At 36.2% G+C, this 17,467-nt stretch overlaps 1 protein-coding gene across 4 annotated transcripts in view; it reads left to right on the forward strand.

The window, feature by feature from the left end:
* si:dkeyp-72e1.9 (syntaxin-binding protein 4) overlaps positions 1 to 17,467 on the forward strand; it is a 46,890-nt gene that overhangs the window by 16,076 nt on the left and 13,347 nt on the right. For 3 of the 4 annotated variants that reach the window (XM_056240603.1, XM_056240602.1, XM_056240605.1), the window contains exons 3-11: positions 1,089 to 1,184; positions 5,280 to 5,349; positions 5,582 to 5,656; positions 8,922 to 9,001; positions 9,996 to 10,119; positions 10,255 to 10,396; positions 15,614 to 15,720; positions 15,843 to 15,984; positions 16,125 to 16,197. In XM_056240603.1, the coding sequence (XP_056096578.1) occupies positions 1,089 to 1,184; positions 5,280 to 5,349; positions 5,582 to 5,656; positions 8,922 to 9,001; positions 9,996 to 10,119; positions 10,255 to 10,396; positions 15,614 to 15,720; positions 15,843 to 15,984; positions 16,125 to 16,197 (909 nt within the window). The remainder of the gene's footprint in view (positions 1 to 1,088; positions 1,185 to 5,279; positions 5,350 to 5,581; positions 5,657 to 8,921; positions 9,002 to 9,995; positions 10,120 to 10,254; positions 10,397 to 15,613; positions 15,721 to 15,842; positions 15,985 to 16,124; positions 16,198 to 17,467) is intronic. The other variant, XM_056240604.1, reaches the window with a different exon arrangement.

Raw genomic sequence — 17,467 nt, forward strand, 5'->3', positions numbered from 1 at the left:
CTGAAACTCTGAAAGTGGAAGTTTCTATGTATGTAATGCTTAGAAGTAAATACTGACCAGAGTCAGTTGTAAATCCTAATTTTAGGGAGACTGGTTTGAACATAAGCTGTTTAAGGCCTCATTTATCTGACTTAAAATCAGACACAAATGGGAACACACTACAGCAGCTGGGCTGCACTATTTAGTCATCATGCATTTATTTGGATTACCAAAGTGAAAAATAACCGAAAGGACACTACCGTACTATACCTTTCTTAAAATAAGTATCTTATGCTCAACAAGGCTGCATTATTTGACTTAAGTTCAAAACAACAGTATTTATTTGAAATATAAATCTTTTGTATCATAATAAATGCCTTTACTGTCAGTTTTGATTAATTTAACGCATTCTTTCTGAATAGAAGTATTAATTTTAAAAACTCTTACAAACCCCATAACCAGTTCCCATAAAAAGTCAAAGTTAAGTAAGCTTTATAACTATTAAAATGGCTTTTGGAGTCTCTCAGAACACAAATTAAACTTTTAGAGCTAAAGCTCTTTCAGCATGCATCAGGTAAAGCTGTCTAATGTTCATGGTAAACATGATAGATCTGATTTATCTCCTCTTGTTTAGATAGAGAAAGAAGGAATCATAGTCTGTTTTTTCTGAATAACATTAGTGAATGTTTAGATCTTTAATTTCACAATCACCTGTCATCAAATTGTCAGTGAGTACTGGCAATGCAATCCAAAAATGCAAAAAGGCCTGACGAAGACCCTTCGGGTCGAAACGTTGTTCATTTTAATAAATCCTTGGGAGCAGAAGTGGCAGTGTGCCGATTCTTGTTTATTTTGAATTTGATGCTTCATTTGATCGAACACCTGCCAAATCTTTTTTAGGATGTGCGCACAATTTCTTTCTTTTTGAATGCAATCAGAATCGCCATAAAATCCTGTTGTCGGGGACTGTGGTATGATTTCTGGGTTTTGTTTAAATTATTTGATTTATAAGTAATACATTTGATTGATAAATACAATATCAACAGCAATATAAATGTAAGAATAATATTTAACAACGTCTAACGAGTGATGCTTTGTCTCTTCTTAAGGAATCAAAGTGATCGGTGGTGTGAAAGAACTAACAGGAGAGGAATATGGCGTTTATGTCAAAAGGATCTTACCTGGTGGCCTTGCTTCCAGTGATGGTAAGTTTTCTCAAAGATATTTTATCACAGATTGAAAGTTTTTTTTTTTGCCTTAAAGGTACAATATGCAGGATTTTTGCAGTAAAATATCCAAAAACCACTAGGCCAATGTTATATATTTTGTTTAGTTGATTACTTACAATATCCCAAATGTTTCCAACTATTTGTAAATCGTGAGAAAATTGCGATTTTAACCAATGAAACGGGGCGTGTGAGCAGGGGTGAGGAGTCGGCAGTCAATGGCGTCATATCCGCGTTATCCCCGGTTTCCGCCAGGTTTGACCTCGTACTGCAATAGTAACCATGGCGACAGACGTTGAGAACTGGGTTATGCCCGTTATGCCTAGAAGGACGCTCACGCTGCTGTTGTTTTGTTCAAACATTATGGACCATGGCAAGCAGACTTTGAGACAAAAAGAGGACTAAAACGAAGACCAACATCTTTCGAGATGCCGAGAGCTCCACGTCCGCGACTAACTTTGACTTGACAGAGACGCGAGTGTTGCATGTTACTTTATTAGACGCACCAGTGGGGCTCGACAGCCTTAGTCAAACGGGTTGGCGCGTATGGTTGGGCTGCGGAGAGATTGTGAGATTGTGGTTAGGTCTCAGCAGCAGGAGGGATGTAGAGGTCAGTAAGCTGGGCGGAGTTGAGTGGGGGACGGAGGGGGGTGACTCTGGGACGCCAGAGTCACTGTCCAGCCCTCTTGAGGTGTCGTGGGCTAGTCGACGAAACACTGAGGACGGAAGGTGCCCACTTGAAGACCCTAGAGATGTCCCCTACTCGGCTCAATCCAGACGGTTGTCGTGCTGGTCCTGTAGTTGCAGCCGTCGTGTGTGCTGACGCGCCAAGTACACTGCAGCCGTTAACGCCGGACAGAAGGGGAGTCACACCACCATATGGAAAGAAGCGTAAATGGATGGAAAGGCATAGTTTACTGTAAAGCTACGTCTTAGTTTTGCTTATCTTGGCGAAAGCCGAGTACAAATCAGCATGAAGTTTTAACATCTACTCTCGTGTAATGGAAATCAGACAGGTGAGCAAATGTACATAAAACTAATCAATGTTATGTAGTTAAACATGATGAAGAGTTAGAATATGATCTGTATGTTATTCTCTAATGTTAATCTAGCTTAGTCTCATATAGCCAACAAACAACCTAACTAACAACATTCCACCCACAAATGCCATTTAGTGTGATAGTGTAACTGTTAGAGCAAGTGAAACAGCGCTGCGTTACTTCAAGTTTAATTCCTCTAATAAACTGACCTGTGTGAGTATTAATTCAGCACTTGCGTGTAGTTCGGTAGAATGAAATGTCCTTTATATCCGCGGGACTCGCGTTGCGTGTGGCGCTGGTATACGTCTAGCAAAACCACAGTCATGTTAAAAACATCACTGTATTCACTCATCCATAAAAGATCCATCAGCTTGACGACAAGATCCATAATTCCGCTTAATGCTGAATATACGTCATTAATATACGCCTTTGTTACTGTAAGAGGTTAGCGACCCCTGGTGGCGAAAAATCCTGCATATTGTACCTTTAAAGTGCCCCTATTATGTTTTTTTCGAATATTACCTTAAATGGAGTGTGTAAAATAGCTGTTTGTGAATGCAAAAGGTCTGCAAAGTTTTAAAGCTCTAAGTGCTCGACAAATAAAGTTATTGTCTACTTAAATAAAGAATCGATTCTGAACTCCTGAAACGAGTCGTCAGCAATTTCAGTCTCACTTCCTGTTTCAAATCTACGTAGACATTTGCATAATGCCAGTCTATGGTATTCATTGGCTGCCTGTGAACAAAGTGCTGTGAATCCACTTTGCATGCACTTCAAAGGACTGAAATTCAGATATGGTAGTGGGCGTTTTGTTTCCGACACGCGCTGCAAGCGGTAGACCAATCGCAACAGACTGGGGCATCTGACCAATCAGAGCAGATGAAGCTCTCAGAAAGGAAGCGTTTAGAGAGACCGAATCCTTTATCAAGCTATTTTAGACACTGTGAGAAAAGAGGTGATGAGCAATGCACGTGTTTTTTGACCTTGGATGCATATAAACCTATTGTAGGAGACCTACACAATTAGTAACCTTTAAAGTAGCATAATAGGGGAACTTTATACATTTATCCAGATGGTCTCCTAAAAGTTTTAAACAATGTAAGAACATCAATTTATAGTCTCTCTCAGACACAGTGCAAAATGTGAAAAAGAAACAGCTCAGAAAGGCATGAACTAGCATAATCACATTGTTACCAGCAAAACCTAGGTGGTGAGGCTCAGGCTAGTCAACAATGGGAAGTTGAAATCTGCTCTGACCAGCAAGCTTGATTAAATTGCTTTGATCCACATTATAGTCAACAGCTTTTGCTAATGAACAAAGTGAATCAATCTTGTTATTATGAATCAAATCATTTACTGTAATTGGAGATTAGCTTTACATTTAAACCAAAATCAGAATTGGAATGTGAAACAGCCACATTATAATAAAAAAGAAATTCAAAAGTTAAGACATAAAATTTAGAAAGGTGTGTGAAAACTGTGTCAGTGCAGCTGTTTACATTTCTGCGAAACAGATTGTCTGTCTCACTGCGTATACCTCTGCTTAAGTCTCTCACGTGTGAAGGGGAGTTTAGCATCATCCCTGTGCTTAGAGTTAATGCCCCTGACGGACTGGAATTAGAGTCTGTCTCCCATTCTGCTGCTACAGAGCACGGGGTATATGGGAGCTTATATGGGCGCATGCGCTCTGCGGGGTCTTTGCTTGTTTTTAGCCGTCTCACACGATTGCTGTTAGCTCGCCATTCAGAGAACTTAGCTAGCTTTCTGGCTACTCTCTTTGGTTTGGTGGAAAGACATAATAAACATGCTGGTATTTAACTGGGAGACAGATATTCTGAGGGAATCTAGATAGATTTTCACAGTACTGATGATAATCCAGTGTGACTGTAAAATCCGATACCCGAAAGGTGGTATTTGGCTAAAGTGCTCTGACACAGAGTAAGACATAGGTGACTCCTTTGAGACTTTGCAGCTTGTTCCATTCCGGATTTGATTTGCTCTGACAAGATATCATTGAAGTGAAGGTAGAAGACATAACCCTGACCTACATCTATGTCCTACGGAAATGAAAAGGTTTGAGGGCCGTATGCTGTCTTTTCTGCAGCCACAATTTGATAAAACACACGAAAAGTTGCTAAATTATGAAAATAAAACTGTTTAACACTTGAATGATGGCCATCTCTTAAACCAAAATGCAGTTTGGACTTTTTCTGGGCTGTTTACACTTTTTATGTTGTATAAAGCTGTGAAACACTGTTAGCTGTGACCATAAACTCCAATTTTGTCAAACCGATAGAGTCAACAACATTAAAGTCATGGTCAATTTACAAGTACCCTAGTGTGACAAATCAAAAGTATATATTTCATTTATTTAGGGGATCAACATTAGCTGCTTATGTTTTTAGTTCTTAAATGCCTTTACTTTTGAATCTTTCATAGTGGACAGATTGAATGAGGACATATATTATCTTTCAAAAGTTTGGGGTTGGTAAGAAAATACAGTAACAACAAATATTATTGCAATTTTAAAAAATAACTGCTTTCTATTTGAATAGATTTTAAAATGTAATTTATTCCTGTGATGGTAAAGCTGAATTTTCAGCATCATTACTCCAGTCTTCAGTGTCACATGATCCTTCAGAAATCATTCTAGTATAATGATTTGGTGCTCAAGAATAATTTATTATTATTATCAATGTTGAAAACAGTTGTGCTGCTTGATATTTTTGTTGAAACTGCTACATTTTATTCAGGATACTTTGATGACTACAAAGTTCAAAAGAACAGCATTTATTTGAAATCTTATGGAATATTATAAATGTCTTTACTGTCACTTTTGATCAATTTAATGAATCTTTGCTGAATAAAAGTATACATTTCTTTAGAAGAAAAAAAAAAGTACTGAGCCCAAACCTTTTAATGATAGAAATGGAAAAATATTAAGAATATTATGCAATGTAGTATGTAATAGTAATATATTTGTCAAGTCATTTTATGGGTCTTTATAGTTTTTATTTTGTAATTGCTTCATTAGGAAACCTGCAGCCTGGAGACCAAATATTGGAGGTGAATGGTGAAAGCTTGATTGGCGTGACAAGTGAACGGTACATACTACACTAACACTCTCTTATTTTTTTATTCATTTGTTCTTCTATTCTGCATGTATGTACTTTCTGTGATGACTTCAAAATAAGTTAAGTCAAATACCTCAAGGACTGTTTATTTTAGCTTGTATTCACTTTTACCTCTGAAACTACAAACTGCAAAAATTTGCCACTTGTAATTATTTTATTACCTTTAAAACACTTGATGCCTGATATTGTTCTTTGATTGTAGAGCGGTGGATATTCTTAGATCAGCATCCTCAACCAATCACATGCGCCTTCTCATTGCCAGAGATGAGGAAGCAAGGTAAGCCCCTGATCCATCCATTATAACATCTGCTCTGAAGATCACAAACTTCATGTCCATTTGGACATTTAAAAAGTTGCTTTTAAATGTTGCTTCCAAAGAGAGAAAAAAAGAACATTACATTCAAAGCACAATGATAATCATGATCAAAGAATACTGAAAAAACATATCATGGTTTCCCAAAAAAATATTAAGCTGCACAATTATTTTTAACATTGATGATAATAATAAATGTTTCTTAAGCATCAAATCATCATGTTAGAGTGGTTTCTGAAGGATCATGTGACAATTCAGTGAAAATTCAGCTTTGGAATAAATTACATTTTAAAATATATTATAAAATAGAAAAGTTATTTTAAATTGTAATAATATTTCATAATATTACTGTTTTTTACTGTATTTTTGTATATAAAATAAATGCAGCCTTGGTGAGCATAAGAGACTTCTTTAAAAAACATTTTTAAAATCCTTTAGATCCCACGGAAGTGTATATGTAAAAAATAATTACAAAATAATTATTTTTAAGCAAACCAAAGGAATGTTTTTCTTTCCATCTCTACTGCTAATAGTCAATTTCATTGCCAACCTGCCACTTACTTGGTGACATTTAACCAATTTAAACACTTGCCATTACTTAAACACTCTCATCCACTGATATTGATCTATGGATGTCTGACCTGAGTATATTTCATTTGAATGTCCACCCCTTAGAAGACACGTTAAATAATTAAATGAAAGATGAATAATTTTGTTCATAAACTAGATCTGACTGAGTATTGGCAGTGCCTGTGAGTCTCTTGGCGAGCTATTCAAAGACGAGCTTCTGGCCCGCATGGCTCCTATATACTGCCGCCCTCCACTGTTCCTTTCGCTCACTAGAAAAAACTATCAATGGAAAATCAGTATTCCTGTATATGGCAATGCTAGTAGTGACTTTTCACTTTCTAAAACTTCAGTTAAATTAGGTCTATTGCCTTTTAGTAACGAGCAATCATTTTTAGTAACAATCAGTCATGAGCATTTTTAATGCTCTAATGTTTTTAATTTATTTGATTATAAATGGCTTTACTGTCACTTTTGATCAATTTAATGCATGTTTCATGAATAGAAGTATACATTTCTTTAAAAAAAAATCTTACTGACCCCAAACTTTTGAACAGATATTTAAAAACAAATTTTGAACAGATTAGTGCAACCACTAATAAATGTAACATTGTTGAATGTCATCTTTAGCAAATCTCCATATCCATTTTCTTACTGTACATTTATAATGCTGTGTTCACATAATAGTGCACAAACACCTGTTCAGGATCTCTTTGATATGAGTGAGCAGCAAGAATACAAGGATGTTTTCCCATAATACTGGGTGTTACGTTCTACTGTTAGCCTTAATTAATAGATTAATAAGTATAACTGGTAGGTCATGTGACAGTAACAAGATGGCTAATGTAGTATGTTGGAATTTCATTCAAACTACCCATATCCATACTATATAGAACATACATTTTTAACGGTCGCAAAGTCAATTCAAATACAAATGTAGTACCTACCTAGACAGTACGTGATTTCAGACTCGGCGACATACAATATTACGTAGGATCCCAGATGTGTTTACTGTGAGAGTCAGTGGCATGACCGCAGTGTACTTGTGAACTTTACACATAGACAGATTGGCAGGAGATCCAGTCCCATGGCTCTGGACTGGCAGCCCAGGGATTGTATGAATGAAGGAAAAAGCCATTCCATGCATGGAGATATGGAGGGAGCGAGTACGAGGGAGAATGTGAACAGACTCACATTTTAAGCCATGATGAGATGAGTCCTTGCGTCTCCATGCTTTAATCTGCGTTCTGCCCTTAACCAATGCGCATTGAGGGGATTACGCCTCTGCCTCCATGCAAAGACCTCCGCTGCCTTCACTCGCATATCAGCAACCTGGAAGTCTTCAGGGACCGAAAGACTGAGCACAGCATTTCTGGGCTTTTTGTTTGTGTGTATTTATGAGGAAGATGGTTTAGAATGTGCATGTATACACAGTGGTTTATTGGAACAGCGTTCATGCCTTTTAGAGTCAGCTCCTTACCATATGCATCACAACCTTGTGTGACCTGCCTCCCTTTAATCCACACTGATAACCAGTCCTGAGGACGGAGGAAAAGGAGGAAAAAGCTCTTTTTGCATTGCATCATGAACTTCGAAAGCTGTCACTTTGAGTACACCTAGATATTTTGGGCTTAGAGTAAATATGATTCGGCTCTGATATGGAGGAATGCAGAGAATTATGGGTCTAGTTATTGAAGGCTTGGCTATGTTTATATAGTCTTCTGAACCCACATAGTCGCTTTGAATTGTGGTTAAAACAAGCAAAGATCTGGGATCACTCAGGGACACCTGCATGTAGGTAAAGAGGCCAGTGGCTGAGCCTGTGCACCAGTGCGTAATGAACACATGTCCATAACTGAATAAGGTTTGAGTCAAGTGACAGGACATTTCTGTTGACCTATATCTGACATTCAAGAGGTGTCTGGGGGGAAATGGCCTGGGATGGAGATGGAGGGGAATATTTAAATAGATTGTAGATATATTGCCCAGCCTAACTAAAGGGAACTAAAGAGAACTCAGCATGTTTATTTTTACTCAATAGGCTGATCACAAAATCCATTTACATTGCTTTATCTTTCAGTAACAGAACAATGCTCTATCTATATATCTATATATATATATATATATATATATATCATCTAAAGAAAATATTTTTCTGGGACATATAATAATACATTTCTAAAAGTAAAATTGGATTTTTTTTTTTTTTTGTGGTTGGACCAATGAAAATTTTGGCAGGGAAAGTACAGTTTTGAATTACTGGCCTTACGAGGCCAGTCAAAAACCACCTTATTGTCGAGCCCTATATTGGCATTCAGATTACTTGCAGCAGATGAAAGAGTAGATTTATAACATTGATCATGCTTTTTACTTCTAGTAATGATGTGGAATATTTGAATCACTGAATTCAGCCCTCTAGAGAGTACTTGTATCTGCTTAGAGTATATTTGGATTGTGTAGATAACATGTGAACATAATTACATTCTGTCCTAATTAACTGACATGATATTATTTTTGAATAGTGCAAGCTGTTACTTAATCTGAAGGACTGTTATGTCATTTAGGTGTCTAAAGTTCTTTTTTATTATTATGTTTTTGAAGGTTTATTTTGTTTTTCTTGGACGGTTGCATTATTGTTATTTCTTCTTTTGTCTTTGTGTAGTCGAGAATTTGCAGAGCTCCTTGAAAAATATGGCTCAAACGGAAGCACGGGATCTACCAGGAATTCTCCTATTCAGCAAAGTATGTATATTCTTTCAAGTTTACATGAAATGCACATAATATAAATCCTTTTCATTCATTCATTTTTGTGCTCGGGTTTAGAATATCTCTCTTTCATAACCTCACTACTTCCTGACATAACAAAGGTTATGAAATGCTGATTCATGCAATATGATCCTCACAACTGGCTAACAAACAGGAGGAATAGAGAAAAAAATTCACATCACATCTCTTCATCATCATCCCTAACCATTTTAACTTCTACATTCATACTCTTTCTCAAATATAAATGAAAAACAGGAGACAAACAAACTGTTTTCAAAAAACAATCTCTTTTTTTGGGGGCTCAAGTCAATTATAATTATTTGGGGGAGAAACAAATCAGCCCTTGAAAATGGCTTAAGACAGCGCATTTGTCCATTATGCAATTTTGAACATCTGTTTCTGCCGGAGGAAAGACGCTTCACAGGAAAAGTTCTTGAGAACGGAGCGTGTGCTCAGTCTTATCCCTGCTCTCCCCTCTGTGTAGAATATTCTAATGATGTAACTTGCTTTAAGCACAGCAAAGAGTTTCATTTGAGTCTTTAATTTAAAAGTGCAAATGAGAGATTTACAGGAGTTATGTTCAGATGGCTTCGTCTGGACGTTTTGTGTTTGTTTTTGACGAATTAAGTTTCAATGAAGTTTCCGAGACTGGCAAAACTTGCAAACTCAAAAAACTTTGTATTCACTCAAAGACTTTATATACATGGTCTTTGAAGAGAATTTTCCGTTTGTTTATTTTTTCAGTTTTTGCTACATCAGACAAACAGCGTTCCAAGAGTTCCAATATTAACTTTTATTAAAATTGTGGATTAAAGAAGCCAGTGTTTTTGAAATGGATAACTTTATGGATTGTGTCACTGCCCTCTGGTGGTTATTATATAAGCTTGCATAATTACTAACTACGTAGTGTTATGTCAAGTTTGATCAGGTATTTTGTAATAATAACCAAATCTCACTTTTTGTGTCACAGCAGGCAGATACTTGGACAGCACATCATCAGGGTCTTCGTCCAGATCTCAGAGTCCTCTATTGCTGAGTCCTGCTGGATCTCAGAGTAATTACAACAACACAGGACCCTTGCTACGCTCCCTAAGGTACTGATAACAAATTATTTAGTCTAGTAAAGTTTACATACTGAGTTGTTTAACAGTTTATTTTGATTTAGCTCCACGCTGTGCTTCACTAGTCATTTTGAGTATGTGTGTGTGTGTTTGTGTGTTTGGTTTCAGTCACCCGGGTGAAGGGGTGATTCAGCTGATATCAATCGCTCGCTCCTGCAGTCTGGGTATTACCATTGGAGGTGGCTCCAACAGAACTGATGGCCCTGCAGTTTTCATCCAGGAAGTGCTGTCTGGAGGAGACTGTCATCGGGTGAGAGATTGGCTCCCTTTAACACTAGGACTCCCGGAATTCTATAACTATTATAATGGTATCTCCCCACTCTTTGCCGACCCCGAGTCTTCTTCCATCACCCACACACGAATCCTGAGTTATATCACAGATAGAATAAAATATAGGCACATTTAGGAAAAGTCAGGGTCCTATAGTTACATGGGTTTTATTTCAACAAAGTTATTACATTGCAAAATTTTAAAACAGTCAAAATGACTGCCTTGGGAGTTCTAGTGTTAACAAACTGTGTGCCTGCATGTATTTGTGCATAAAGTGTTAGTGTTTTCACGCAGAAATCATTGATCAAGGATCAGTAATTTATTTGCACTGCAGATTTTGAGTGGTCTGATTCCCGAACAAATGACTTTCAGTTAATAGAAAACATAAGGTGGGTTCCATTTGACTGTAAGTGAAGTTCGCTTCGGCATAAGAAATAAGGGAACATCGATACATCACTTCACAGGAAGTGGAGAGGGAAATTTAACCACCAGTCATTGCATGTCAGCCCAGTATTAAAGAAGTTTGTATAAAATAATGGTGGTGAAAATGAGTTGAGGCTCCTACATTTTGACTGAGTTTAACTTGTCCCAGGTGTGGAGTGCAAATCTCATTAATACTTTAAAAAAAAGATTAAATATACATCTAATATAACCAAATGTTTATTTTCATAATAAACAATGCAACAGACATTTATCACTCAGTGTAGCACTTTCAAAAATGACAGTATATATTAATTCAATTATTAATGACTTAATAGTTATAAATACACATGAATGTATTACATACACATGTGTATTAAATGAAAGTTCGGTCATTTATATTGCATTCATTTACTGAAGCATATTATGTTATCATACCTCAATCTCATCGAATATGCGCGACACAAGTTTCGTAAATCAAACGCATGCAGCTACAAATGTGTGAGACTTAACACAGTATCACTGACTGATTTATATGACTACTCGTGAGCTTAGAATTATAAGGTTCTATCTCCGTTTAGGGTAGTTCTGAGATATTGAGCATCAAAGTTTTTACATCCCAGCTGGCAAAACTGATATGTAGTATAATCTACTATTATAGCTAAACAAGACCATCACCCTACTGGTACTTTGAGGATAGAATATCAAAATCCTGGCACATTTGGAAATGGGATTTTTTAAGATGGTCCAAATGGAGATAGAACCTTATAATTCGGAGAGCTCTGATTCTGTTTGGAATTATAAGGTTCTATCTCCACTTTTACAAATAAAACCCCACATTTCAAAGAATAAATGTATATAACCATTGATTTTAATCAATTTATATATGTATAATACAAGCACACAGCTGTAGTATATAATATAATATATAATAGTATAGTATACATCAAAGCCAAGCAAGTTTGTAAGAAAAAAAAGTATTTTTATTTTTAAAGAACATGGACATGGAAAAATTACAGCTAAACAAAAAATATTTTCTTCACAATACTACACTCCACTCCTCTGTACTGTAAAAACATTTAGGAAGCATCTTACATACATTAAAAACGGTTCATTTAGTAGATTAAAACATACAAAATATTGTGTAACATAATGAAAGTTATTTTGAACAAAAATCAACAAAAAGGCCTGTTCTGGTTCTGAAAAAAAGTTATGTTCTGAACTTTTCAGAATCAGGTTCTGTTCTGTTGGAAAGAAAGGTTAGAAAGAAATGTTAAAAAAGAAAGAAAGAAAGAAAGAAAGAAAGAAAGAAAGAAAGAAAGAAAGAAAGAAAGAAAGAAAGAAAGAAAGAAAGAAAGAAAGAAAGAAAGAAAGAGAAAGAAAGAAAGAAAGAGAAAGAAAGATAGAAAAAAGAAAGAATAAAGAAAAATTAGGTAGAACGAAAATGAAAAAGAAAGAAAGAAAAAAGAGACAGAAAGAAAGATTAGTTAGAATGAAAGATAGATAGGTTAGAAAGAAAGAAAGATTAGGTAGAAAGAAAGAAAGAAAGAAAGAAAGAAAGAAAGAAAGAAAGAAAGAAAGAAAGAAAGAAAGAAAGAAAGAAAGAAAGAAAGAAAAATAAGGTAGAAAGAAAAAAGAAAGATTAGTTAGAAAGGAAAGAAAGATAGATTGGTTAGAAAGAAAAAAGAAAGGAAGAAAGAAAGATTAGTTGGAAAGGAAGAAAGAAAGATTAGTTGGAAAGAAAGAAAGATTAGAAAGAAAGAAAGAAAGATTATAAAGAAAGAAAGATTAGTTAGAAAGAAAGATTAGTTAGAAAGAAAGAATGATTAGTTAGAAAGAAAGATTAGTTAGAAAGAAAAAAGAAAGAAATTTAAAAAAGAAAGAAAGAATGAATAGTTAGAAAGAAAGAAAGAAAGAAAGATTATTTAGAAAGAAATAAAGATTAGTTGGAAAGAGAGAAAAAGAAAAATAGTGCTGGCGTCTGTACATTTACGTCTTTTGGGCGCTATCTCCGGCTTCAAATGTCCAGGCTAATGTCCAGCCCTTAGCTCTGTGTCCAGGCTACAGAGCTAAGAGGTGGCTTTTGATTGGTCCGTCCGTGTTCATTCAGGGTTTTGATTGGATAGTGAATCTACTGGAGATAGAACCTTATAATCCCAACTCGGTTTATGTTTTGTGAGATGGAACCTTTTTATTTTATTAATAACTACTAACAAAATATTTTTTTTACAAAAATAACACCACACAGGCATTAATAAACACCTTATGGATCAGATTATGTCAAAAACTCAATTTCGACCAAAAGTGGAGATAGAACCTTATAATTCTAAGCTCACGTACTGTATGTGTAGGTAAAGATATACATTATATCTTTTTAAATGTTACCACATTTCATTTGTTTAATATTGTTTTTATGTTAAATACATAATTAATAGCAATTGCATTAATGCCATCTCTAAAGAGACCGTGAAAACTCATTAACTTGTTAAAGGTACACAATGCAACTCTAGAGGTCTAAAAAAACAAAACCGAATGCATTTTGCGGAAGAACAAATTTCTTGGCTGTGCTTCAGCTCTGCGTGGCTGTGTGAATTTGTATGTTTATCTTACTGATCATAAAACATTCACTACTAGGCTAAAGGGATATCACTAGTTTAGATGGAAAGGATCTCAAGCTGACTTGCTGAAGACATTACTTGCTATAATAATAGACACGATACTTCCTTCCTTGAAAATAAACTTCAGCACTGCGCTACAACAACCAATGTGAAATGACCCTTCACAATAGATGATGCTTTACAATGAACTCTGTTAGAGAGCTACATATGGCAATCTATCTGTTCAATAAAATACCTTACTATCTCCACGTTGCTTTTACAACATTTCAAATCCTTTAGTTCTCGCCATCTCTGAAAAGCCAAGCCAATATTGATTCTTGTTTTATTACGAGCTCTGTCGCGTTCTCTTTTTGCCTTTGTGTGCAATTTCACTTGAAAACCATCCTGCTAGGTCTAAAATATAACACTTATAATAGGCTTACCATAGTGAATCAGGGTAAGACAAGTACATGTTTTGGAAGAAGGATTGATGATGTATTGACTAATTGTTTAAAGTTTGTTTATTTTGAACAACAACAACAACGAGAACAACAAACACAAATGAGTGGGATATGGCACACAATTCGTGGAAGTGTTTAGTCTGAGCTGGAGAAAGAAACAGATTATAAACCTCTGGGAATCTTGCCCCCAAGACAAGGATAACTCGGCTCTTTACACCTTACCAATAAGCTTCAACACATTTAGCCATCTTTATCGCTGAGGGGGTTAGGATTTAAGTGAGGATAACATCCTAGAATGTCAGACTACTGCGTTATAGCCTGAGCCAGTGCAAAGGTTTCCTCTTAAGTAGGTAGGTAGTAAGTAGGTATCTCCTGGAAATGTTCTAAGCAATTTATCCCCTGCTTTACATTGTTTTCCCCAGTAAGTGCTTTTCCTGATAGACAAAATAGGTTTAGACTCCGCTGGGCTGTTCTGGATATGGACAGTGCTGTCGCAGCAGACTGCAGAGGTCAGGTGCACCCCGTCTAGGGCATCGCCCTCCCTGTGGAATATAAAACTCCACAACGGGGAGGGGAGCTGTACTATTCACCTACACGACTATTGTGCTGAAACTCAGATATTCAATATCGCTTAGATTTTCAGTGTCAGATTGTTTGCCATCTGTAACATCTATTAAATCAGGTCGCTTGTCCGTTTTGAATCATTTAGCCAGAATCAATGATCATAACTCAGAGCTTCCAATCTGAAATATTGTTACCATGTTTTTGGTTTGGTTAGGTAGCCAGTCATTGGAATTATTTTTTTATTTTTTGAGAATCACTTTGTCTAGCCCTTAGTTTTAGTGTTTACTTGCATATAGTGGTGTCTCCAAAAGCTAGCCTCACTTTTATTGCTCATAGTTAGAACTTGGGAGAGGAATGCTGCAATAAATAACTGAATTGGTATTTAATCTTACTCAATATTCTTGTTGTGTCCTCCAGTAAAAATACACAAATGTTTAAAAGTTTGGGGTGGGTACAATTTTTTTTCTACAAAAAAATCATACACGGAGTAACCATTTGATTTAACTAACCAGTAGGACTTAAAAAAGTAACAATTATTTGCCGATATTGATACGACACCTTAGTTTTAACGTAGGAGACATTTGTAACTTGAGTATGCAAGACTTCCAATTATTTTAGCTGTACAAAACAGCTTGTTATGCTACTTGATATTGCAAACATGGTTTTACAAACAAACAATTGCAAACACATTTATTTTAATGTATTGTCATAATTATAAACACACTGGTTTGTAGGGCAAATTGTTCCACTGTTAACTGCAGTTGTTGTATTTATTTACCTATAGTGGCAAATGAATCAGAACTCTCACACATTCACAGAACATAGCTTACTTCTGTGTTGAAATAAGGTGGATATAGTGCATCCCTAAACCATCAAGCTGTGGAAATGGTTTGGAAGCGGATTGGATTCACTATAATATGAGACTTTTGGCACAGTTGTGTAGTTTTAGTGACTTTGGTGTCTCTTGGGGGATGGAGTTGCTGTAGTGGTGTCCTCTGTAAAGACATGAGAGAGGTCTCCACCTGGTGATGAGTAGTGCAGTGGGTTATGTTCCTGCTGATGCTGTTGGTGCAGCTTTCTCAAACTGAACGTCTGCCAAGAATTGTGACTGATCAGCAACATTTAGTAAGGATCTTCATTCCTTTGGCCTTATAGGATGGACGGCTCAGACCTGGAGATCAGCTTATCGCCATAAACAAGGAGTCGTTGATAGGAGTCACATATGAGGAGGCCAAAAGTGTGCTCAATAAAGTGAAATTCAGGTATTCGCTCTGGTTCATGTAGCTTTACGTCTTTTGAACAATATTTAATAATTAATCAGTATCATTGTACTTATTTCTTTTATAGAATTTATTTATTTTGTCCCTGTTCTTTGCCTTTGAAGTCAGGAACCAGTGGTGGATATTGCCTTCATTCCTGGAAAAGGACCTTTTTCCAACAGCCCGTTGTTGCATAATGGGGTTCAGAGGGGGGTTGGGAATGGATACAACGCCAGCCGGTTAAAGGTTCATGTCCGATCTCCTGAGGTGAATGTTTAATAGTGTACAGATCATGTCATGTCTCTGTATGATTAGTATGACACCAAAATATTGTTGTGTACACAGGCAATTTCCTTGCTATGGTCTTTTTACTAAGCATGCAATGCTTCATAACTTTCTTCTCATAGATGCGACAAGAGGAAACAGTTCCAGTCCTTTCATCCGCCCCAGAAATCTGCCCTCCAGACATACAGGTTTCAGGTACATGTCTCAAAGGTTGGCTCATAACACCCTTAACTCTATCTTAATGAGCTTTACAGCTAGTTTCCACCCTTTCTCATCACCCACATGAACAGTGCAGATTTTGTTATTCATAAGGCTAATATTTCCCTTTTGAAAGGAGTACTCTAATTACCTAAGTACTCTAACATAATATGATATAAATGTTATGAAGTACTTAGTGTTTTACAGCAAAAAAATTTACATTAAAATATCTAAACATTATTTAAAACAGATTAATTTACTTGAGAGGCACAATTTCTTAAATACACTACTGTTCAAAAGTTTGGGTTCATTAAGATTTTTAAGAAATCATCTTTATTCAACAAAGATGCATTGAATTGAATGAATACTGGAAGTAGTTGCTCTCTTAGTTTCTGTACCTTACAGATTGCACCTTGTGTCTCAGTGAAAGTAGCATCCAAAATGAACCAGTGCACGGAGAAACAGGATTTATTGCAAAGCAATTATTTATTTTGAGAGAGAAAGATTGGGGATTAGTCAGTAGCAGTGTTTGGAATTTAATCAACGGCTAGTTGCAAAGTAATCTCTCTGTGCTCCGGGGGTCGGGCATGTATGTGAGGTGTTTAAATTACACAATCAAATTCTAGAAGACATAACAAAATAAAGGGAAAAGGCCTCTTTCATGTTGAGTCAGATTGTGCTCTTATCTCAGTTCACAGCAGCTGGGTAGCTGTTTAATACAGATTGATTTGCTGTGCGTAATGTGTAATCCTTTCTTGGGGCACAAAATGGAATTGATAAGTTGTTATAGAAACCATACAGAGATAGCCCCTTAGGTACATTTTATGCTATTAGATACTTTGAAGAAGCTATCTGTGTGGATGTTAACATGTTAAGTCACTTCTCACTTCAGAGATCTTTGTATGCTTAAATAATGCCCAAAAATGCTCTGTATTTCTCTGCATAGAGACCCAAAAAGTATTTTGACACTTGTGGACATATCCGAAACATCGGAACGTTGTGTATTAGTTACAAAATACCAAACCCAGTGGAATCTGCAAACAAATGATGCAAGACCTTCGAATCTCGATTAGTTTTTTATCATTCGAAACCTTTTTTTTTTTCTTTTTTTTATGTGTGTGCTGACCTGTCCGTCAGGCTATCCCTGGCTCAGAGATTAATCTAGACCGGATGTAAGCATGCCTGGCTCGCCCTTGAACCCTGGGTGGTGTCCTGTTTACGAGCACAGTGTTCTAATCATTCATGACATCTATGAAGTTTATAGTGC

This window comes from Rhinichthys klamathensis, unplaced genomic scaffold (assembly GCF_029890125.1).
Source record: "Rhinichthys klamathensis goyatoka isolate OS25496 unplaced genomic scaffold, OSU_Roscu_1.1 h1tg000605l_1, whole genome shotgun sequence".
Lineage (NCBI taxonomy): Eukaryota > Metazoa > Chordata > Actinopteri > Cypriniformes > Leuciscidae > Rhinichthys > Rhinichthys klamathensis.